Genomic DNA, 9,393 nt, shown 5'->3' on the forward strand with positions numbered 1-9,393 from the left:
TGATGGTCTGCGCGTAGGTGGGCTCCAACCTCGCGCCGCTCGACCCTGCCGCCATCCGCAGCCACGTCAATTAAAATGATAGGAGGCGACGCCCATTTAGGTAGTAAATAGTTTTAGCACGTGTGTCTCTAATGGAACTTATTTTGTATCATGAATATCAGTATTTTCTAATATAAACTTAGTCAAAGTACATTTTGTTTAGACGGAGAGTATTTCACTCTTTCTAGCGTCAATGGAAGTTTTTATCACTGCTCTCATGGACAAGTTTGATAATACGAATTTATTGATTAATTTTGTGTTCAGTGAAATCACTATGGAACATATGCAAAATAATGAAGGTCGTACACCATTTGAAGACTTGACAAACATCATCAATGGAGGTAATTGTTTATACTCATATCCATCGACCCATTCACTTGTATTATTTGAGGTAATTAAGCAAATATTTATTAACTTATTTTCAAACAGGTGACCAGACAGCATCAAATTCACAAGCGCAAATAGATATCGTGCGCAGCGTAAAAGAGAAAGAGAAAAAGCATGGCATGCATCAATGACTCAAGAAGAAATGGATGAAAAAAATAAAAAAAAACTTAGGGAAAAGTATCATGAGACAAAGGAAAACACGGATGCCACCAAACTAAAAAGGGAAAGGGAAACGGCATGATTGGCGGCAATGACTCCGGAAGAAAGAAATGAAAAAAAATAGAAAGCGTCGTGAACGATATCATCAAAAAAAGCAGGTAAACCTGATTTTGCCTTTCTAAATTCAGTGTTGCCATTTTTAGTTTATTTAATATATAGTGAATGCCATGTGGTACCAGTTGGAGTTGATTCGACCACGGAAAGCACTGATGTCTATGAAGATAGTGATTGGCTATATCGAAACAACTCATACAATCCCGTGCAGATTGATAAAGATAACACATGTACCATTTTGGTTTTTTCCTAAATACTAATTATTTTTTCTTGTGTTTGTATGATGCCGAGGCCAAGGTTAATATCATGTTATTATATATATGTAGATGAATACTCCGATAGATGTATAGATCAAAGTGGCATGATTGGCATGACTGATGCATCACCTGATCTAAACCTAGGTACATTGTTTTTTCATTAATGTTATCTTTTTATTTTGCTCATCAAGCAAAGAGGAACGAGCCTTTTCAAGCTTTTTGTGAGCCTTGCCAAGCTTCTCATGGGCTTCCTCTAGCCTCTCATGCGATGCATTGAGCTCATCAAAGGCTTGCTTAAGGGCTTTTAGTTCCTTTCACAAGCTTTTGCATTCCCTTCTCTTGATGTCAAAGTGTTCTTTAGTATCTTCTAGCATGTCAAATAGTTCATCCTTAGTACATTCATCATCATCACTATCACTTTCATTTTCATTTTCATTATCATGTTCCTCATCACTTCCATCATCACAAATTTGTACCTTAGTGGCCTTAGCCATGAAGCATGATGGAGTGTCGAAGAGAGAAGGCTTCTCATTGATTGCAATGCTTGTAAGTGCCTTTTTCTTGGTGGTCTTGTCATCATCACTATCATCATCATCACTTGAGGAAGCATCACTATCCCAAGTGACCACATAAGAACCCCCCTTCTTCTTCTTGAAGGTCATCTTGTCCTTCTTCTCTTTCTTTTCCTTTTTGTCCTTCTTGTTCTTCTTGTTGTCATCATCATTATCGCTATTGTATGGACATTGAGCAACAAGATGATCTTTGCTTCCACATTTGAAGCACATTCTTGACTCTTCCTTGTTCTTGTATGAAGATTTCTTTCTTCTAGCATGGTACCCTTTCTTCATCATGAACTTGCCAAATTTCTTGACAAAGAGAGTCATCTTCTCATCATCATCATCATCATCCCATGAGCCATCATCTTCACTTGATGTATCTTGCTTTGCCTTGCCCTTGGATGATGTGGCCTTGAATGCCACGCTCTTCTTCTTCTCATCCTTCTTCTCATCTTTTTTCTCCTTTCTTTCTTTCTTCTCATCATCATCTCTATATGTATCATCGGTCATTATATCTCCCAACACTTGGTTTCGTATCATGGTGTCCAAACCACTCCTCACTAGAATAGTGACCAATGTGCCAAATCTTGAAGGCAAACATCTTAAGAACTTGTGGGAGAAGTCTTGGTCCTTCACCTCTTCTCCAAGTGCTTTGAGATCATTGACAAGCATTTGAAGCCTATGGAACATCTCCGGCACACTCTCATCCTCCTTCATCTTGAAGCTTGCAAACTTCTCTTTGAGAATATATGCCTTTGCACCCTTCATGGCTTGAGTGCCTTCAAATGATTCCTCCAATTTCTTCCATGCCTCATAAGCTCTCTCAATATTCTTGATTTGCTCAAATATTCTTTCATCCAAAGCATCATGGATGGCACTAAGAGCAATGTCATTATTTTGGAGTAGTATTTCTTCGGTGGCAGTGGGAGCCTCTTCATCTTCAATCTCAATCTTTGTCTCTACCACCTTTCCAAACCTTCCTATTGATTGACGTGATAAAAGTTGTCATCTTAGCCTTCCAATAGGGATAGTTGGAGCCATCAAATTAGGGTGACTTCTTTGTGTTATTGATTTGAGCCATTTTTACACCGAAGGTTGTTAAGCCTCAAATCGTGGTGACCTCGGCTCTAATACCACTTGAAAGGTCCTAATGGCTAGAGGGGTGAATAGCCTATTAAAAATTTCTACAACAACACTGAACAAACCAGTTAGACTATTATGAGGCGAAGCAAGTGTTACGCTAGCCTACTAAAATAGCAAGCCACCTACCACAATTCTAGTTTATATAGTTTCTATCCACACAATAGCTATAACATTATACTAAGTTAGTGTGCTCTCAAAAACTAACTAAAGAGCCACACTAACCAAACTAACAAGCTCTCACAACTAGCTACACTAAAGAGCTTGACAACTAGTTTGCGGTAATGTAAAGATAGTGAGCAAAAAGGTTATACCGCCATGTCGAGGAAGGAGCCAATCAATCACAAAAATGAATAACAATGAAGACCAATCAGCTCGGAATCAAATGATGAACACCATGATTTTTTTCCGACGTTCACTTGCTTGCCGACAAGCTACTCCTCGTTGTGGCGATTCACTCACTTAGAGGTTCACGCGCTAATTGGCATCACATGCCAAACCCTCAGTAGGGTGCCGCACAACCAACACAAGATGAGGATCACATAAGCCACGAGCAATCCACTAAAGTACCTTTTGGCTCTCCGCTGGGGAAAGGTCAAGAACCCCTCACAATCACCATGATCGGAGCCGAAGACAATCACCACCCTCCGCTCGACGATCCTCGCTGCTCCAAGCCATCTAGGTGGTGGCAACCACCAAGAGTAACAAGCTAATCCCATAGGGAAACACAAACACCAAGTGCCTCTAGATGCAAACACTCAAGCAATGCACTTGGATTAACTCCTAATCTCACAAAGATGATGAATCAATGATGGAGATGAGTGGGAGGGCTTTGGCTAAGCTCACAAGGTTGCTATGTCAATGCAAATGACCAAAAGAGTGAGCTTGAGCCAGCCATGGGGCTTAAATAGAAGCCCCACGAAATAGAGCCTGTTGTACACCTTCATTGGGCACAACATGGGGTGACCGGATGCTCCGGTCATATCGACTAGACGCAGGACCCCAGCATCCGGTCGTGCAATGCACACCACGTGTCCCCTCTCTTCAAATATTGAAGCTTGATCCCAATGGTCAAGAGATGACCAGACACGGTACTACAAAGTGACCAGACGTAGGACCTCAGCGTCCGATCGTTTCCAGTAAGCATCCAGAAGCGAAAAATCACGACCGGAAGCGTCCGGTCATGCCCGACCGGACTCACCCAGCGTTCGGTCACTCGGCATCTCCTTTGTGCGCTGCCACGTTAGGAGGACCAGATGCACCCCATCAGTGTTTGGTCACTAAGTGACCCAGCGTCCGGTCGAAGACCGACGCTAGCGTCTTCACACTACCACTGACCAGACACACCGGTCCTACCGAGACCAGCGTCTAGTCACTTATAGTGACCTCCATCTTTTCTATATAGGGAGCTGGTGAAGTTTCTTTCCCTTGATCAAATGTGTCAACCACCAAGTGTATCACCTTATGGACATGTGTTAGCATATTTTCACAAATATTTTCAAGGGTGTTAGCACTCCACTAGATCCTAAATGCATATGCAATGAGTTAGAGCATCTAGTGGCACTTTGATAACCACATTTCGATACGAGTTTCACCCCTCTTAATAGTACTGCTATCGATCATAAATGTGATCACACTCACTAAGTGTCTCAATCACCAAAACAAAATGGCTCCTACCATTTATACCTTTGCCTTGAGCCTTTTGTTTTTCTCTTTCTTCTTTTCAATTCTAAGCACTTGATCATCACCATGGCATTGCCATCTTCATGTCATGATCTTCATTTGCTTCACCACTTGGAATGTGCTACCTATCTCATGATAACTTGATAAACTAGGTTAGCACTTAGGGTTTCATCAATTAACCAAAACCAAACTAGAGCTTTCAATGTGCCCTTCTGTATTTTATTTGAGACCGTACTTTTCTATTATATATAGGTGATGTAAATGCATCCAGTTCCATCGACAATATTATCACGTGTCCAAAAGAGCATAAGCGTGAGCTAGATAGAGCACAAAGGGCTGCAATGTCTCCTAAACAAAAGGCACTTTTAAATAAGAGACGGCGTGACTTGTATGCACAGAAAAATACTACAAGAAAGCTGCAAATGACTCCACAAGAGAAGGAGTTGAAACAAAAAGAGAGCAAGAAAAAAATACGATTGGATGGTGAGAGAACACCGAGCCAACAATTTGCATCCAGACTCAATAGCCATGGAGAGCCCTCGCTTTAACGCTTAGTTTATTTTCCCTTCTTCACCTCAATCGCATGAAGCGCCTTCACACGAGATGGAAATACGCGAATTGAGGGGCACACCTGTTAACGTCACGCCGACTATAGTTCAAAATCAAGAAGTCTAGACCCTTGAAGTGGCTGCGACACAGACCATACATAGGCAATGAGTGACCACTGGAGAGAGAAATGCCCTTCTATCCCGTCGCAATCGGGCTTTTCAAGCAAACATTGGAAGAAGGGCTAGAGGATGTGCGGATGGAAAGTGCAATGATTCGAACTACCTGACTCAACCGAGTGTGGTTTACAATGATAATTAGCCTTGATCAGTATATATTGTTGTTTCACCTTCGCTCTTCTTTTCCAAAAACTCATACCTTTTGTTACTACAGGTGGTGTCACCTAGGAAACTCCAATTCCACCACCAAATAATTGCACAGGTACACAGACACAATCATCTATTGTTGATGGTACCTCTTCAATGCCTCCAAATGGTGCACAAGCTCATACGCCAGACTCTATGGTCGAGGATGGTATTTTCTTTATTAAATTTATCCTTTTTGTTTTTTTTTGTATGCCATTATGTTTCTCTCATCATATATGTGGCCGTGTTGCACAGACTATGATGAGGATGTCATATTTGAGGAGGATGAGGAAGAGGATGAGGCGTACTTTTTCGCCGAACAAGGTACATTGTGTAATAGTCAAAACATTCTTTCACAAACTTTCTTTCAACATGTAACACATCAACATTTTGTCAGAAGACGATGAGGAGGGAACCGACGTCGAGCACAATCTTGACATGGATGAGGAAGAGAATAGTGGGCCTGATGTCCTAGATCCATACGCCAGGGTTAACGCTAATGTCCCGTTAGAGTCGCACATGCTACCATCGGTGCTAAACTACGAGCACTGCAAAGCAAAGAAATTTGAGGGTGAACCACCCAGATTCTGTTGTTGGGGTGAAAAGATTCACCTTTCAACACCTGAGACACCACCAGAGCTCATGAGGTTGTAGTCAAGCTTGGACGCTGATGCTAGGCACTTTCGTGCAAACATCAGATATTTCAATGACCACTTCTCTTTCACTTCTCTATACTGCCACCTAGATCGTGTGACCACTAACATGCAAATCTACGGTGTCTACACATTTCGCCCATGGCCAGATTTACCATAACATACCATCATTTGGTAAAGAGGATGGTGTCTAAAAGAGACACCTCGAGCTTTATTTTTATGACGATGATCCATCCCTTGAGCATCGAATGAGCAAGTGCCATGAGCAATGCACCCAAAAGGACAGAGAAGTTATAGAGCAATTGGTTAGTATCTTTAATGGGAATCCCTACTCTCAGCAAATAAGGAGTATGGGACACGTTGAAAACCTCGAGGATTACTAGGTCGAGTTGAACCTTGACCAGTGGCTTGACCAGAGAACATATAACATGCCATTAGCATCAGAGGTAGCAGCCATCTGGGTTGAGGGGAGTGAGCATCACGACCAATTTGAGCATAGTGTTCTCCTACAAGGGAAGGATAGGTCTATATACGACATCCACTCATATAATGCATGCTATGACCCACTGTCATTCCCAATGTTCTTTCCAATGGGTGAGCTCGGGTGGCACAACTGTATTCTAAAAGTGGATGTGACTATGGCTCAAGTTGATCGAGATCGAGCAATCCACAAAAAGTGTGCTGAGAATGGTGACGATGATGATGGAGGTAACTTGAACTCTTTTCAATAATGCAATATAAACTCTTTTCTGTTAACTCATGATACTAATTCGAACAATGTCTTCCTGTAGAACCTATTGCGAATACATGTTTCTCCATGCGAGACTGCTACTGCTACAAGTTCTAGATGTGGCCAGGGATATTTAATCCAATACTCTATGGCCGGCGTCTTTTCCAGCAATTCACCGTCGACACCTACATCCAGATTGAGAGCTCGTGTTTAGACTACATGAGGAACAATCAAGATACTTTGAGGGCTGACCTATACCAAGGCCTAGTGGACAACATGCATTCGGGTGAAGGATCTACTGAGAATGTCGGAAGGCGTACTGTCATGTCTTCATCATTCATCGGAGGACCCCATGATATGAGGCGCCGGTACATGGATGCAATGGCTTTGGTGCAAAAGTACGGTAAACCTGATATCTTCCTCACAATGACATGCAACCCTAACAGGGATGAGATCAAGAATGAACTTTATCCATGCCAGACACCACAGGACCACCCAGATCTTATCACACGAGTCTTCAGACCTAGAGGCGATGAGAAAAATGTTGATGGAGAAAGACATACTTGGAAAGGTGAAGGCCTACATATATGTAGTGGAGTTCCTAGAAGAGGGGCTTGTCGCATGCACACTTCTTGCTAATAATGGAATGGAAGTACAAACTCACATGTCCCGAGCAATGACATGATCATCACTGCAGAGCTACCAAACAAGAAAAAGTACCCTGAGCTATACAAGATGGTCATGAAGCATATGATGCATGGTCCTTGTGGGACACTTAACCCATACTATCCATGCACGGTGGGCCACTGGGTCATGCAAAAATCGTTACCCACGCCCATTCCGTGAGGCCACGTCACAGGGAAAGGATTCAGTACCCCATCTATCGGTGACGCAATGACGGCCGTATGCAAAAAGTTCAAGGCCATTACCTGGACAATCAATGGGTCGTTCCTTACAACCCTTGCCTACTATGTACCTTCAACTGCCATATAAATGTTGAGGCTTGTGGGAGCATCAAATCAGTAAAGTATCTGTTCAAGTACATATACAAGGGACATGATAGGGCATCAGTGGTGATGAGGGAGACCGACAAAGCAGACGAGAAAGGCAACATTGATGAGATCAAGCAGTATAGAGATGCCTGGTGGGTGACACCTCTAGAAGAACTGTGGAGGATATATGGCTTTGACTTGAGCAAGAACCATCCACCAGTACAGCAGCTATAGCTTCATCTACCCAACATGCACATGGTGGTATTTCATAAACGGGACAAGGTCGAATGGATCGTTAATAGGCCAGGTGAAGAAGAGTCAATGCTAACAGCATACTTCGAGGCAAACAGGATGCATGAGGAAAATAGGATGCAAGAAGAGTCAATCTTGTATCGGGACTTCCTAGAGCATTTTACTTGGCAGTCTGATGGTAAATTCTGGCAGAAAAGGAAAAACTCCATTTTCCAAGTTGGCGGAGTCATCTCGTCCCATCCTGCTGAGGGAGAACACTACTTTCTTTGTGTTCTCTTAAACAATGTTGCTGGTGCTACCTCATATGAACTCCTTAGGATGGTTGATGGCAGTGCTACTGCCTTCATTCCGTGGAGCTGCAGAAAGGAGGGGTCTAATCGAAGAAGACAATACACTGGATGAATGTCTAAGTGAAGCTACTTTCTTTCAGATACCTTCCTCTCTGCGAAGGCTATTTGCAACAATATTGGTATTCTATGAGCCGAATGATGTGATATGGTTGTGGAAAAAACACTATGATGCAATGTCAGAGGACTACAGCCGCAATAATCCATCCCCAGATCTGGTGCAACAGATGGTTTTGATAGACATTAGAAACATGCTATAGTCTATGGGGAAGGACATAAGGTTATTTCCTCTTCCAGATATTGATCACTCATACGATGATGCTAGCCATATTCCTCGTGAGATATTTGAGGAAGCTAGCATCAAGCAGAATCCTGAAGATGTGCTATTGTGCAACTCACTCAACATCGAGCAAAGGTCTGCCTATGATGAGATAATGGCCGCTGTCTACATCAAACAAGGTGGGTTGTTCTTTGTGGATGGACCTGGCGGGACAGGATGGACCTTTTTGTATAGGGCACTTCTCGCAAAACTACATAGCCAGGACAAGCTTGTCGTGGCTACAGCTACATCTGGAGTCGCAGCATCCATAATGCCAGGCAGGAGGATGACCCACTCGTGCTTCAAGATACCCCTCACTATTGAAGAGGGTGGTTGCTGTAGCTTCATGAAACAGAGTGGTACTGCCAAGTTGCTGCAGCAAGCAGCTCTCATAATTTGGGATGAGGCATCTATGACAAAGAGGCAAAATGTTGAAGCACTAGACAATAGCCTATGGGATATAATGGGCCGGTCAGACCTACCATTTGGTGGGATGGACTGTTGTCCTTGGTGGGGATTTTAGACAGGTCCTCCCTGTTGTGCGAAAAGGATCTAGGGCTCAAATAGTCGGTGTTTCTCTATCAAGGTCGTATCTTTGGGAATCCATGCGCCACCTAAAGCTCGTCCGCAACATGAGGGCTCAGAGTGACCCGTGGTTTACAGATTATCAATTGTGCATTGGTGGTGGAACAGAAGAAGTTAACAAAGATGGCAATGTACGTATTCCAGATGAGATCTATGTCCCGTACTCTGGCGATGCCGAGAAAGATCTTCATAGATTGATCGGCATCATCTTTCCATATCTAAATGCAAACATGGTGGACAAAGACTACATCACCACCAGAGCGATTTT

General features: G+C 42.9%; 1 protein-coding gene and 1 pseudogene across 1 annotated transcript; both read left to right on the top strand.

Moving 5' to 3' along the window:
* The first annotated feature begins 313 nt into the window (after positions 1-313).
* LOC136460432 (uncharacterized) lies at positions 314-7,856 on the top strand (annotated as a pseudogene).
* Positions 7,857-8,484: 628 nt separating this feature from the next.
* Positions 8,485-9,063, top strand: LOC136460433 (uncharacterized). Its single transcript, XM_066460129.1, has one exon. It carries the CDS (start codon positions 8,485-8,487, stop codon positions 9,061-9,063), a length of 579 nt encoding a protein of 192 aa, XP_066316226.1.
* Positions 9,064-9,393: the final 330 nt, after the last annotated feature.

The sequence above is a fragment of the Miscanthus floridulus genome, chromosome 6 (assembly GCF_019320115.1).
Source record: "Miscanthus floridulus cultivar M001 chromosome 6, ASM1932011v1, whole genome shotgun sequence".
Taxonomy (NCBI): domain Eukaryota; kingdom Viridiplantae; phylum Streptophyta; class Magnoliopsida; order Poales; family Poaceae; genus Miscanthus; species Miscanthus floridulus.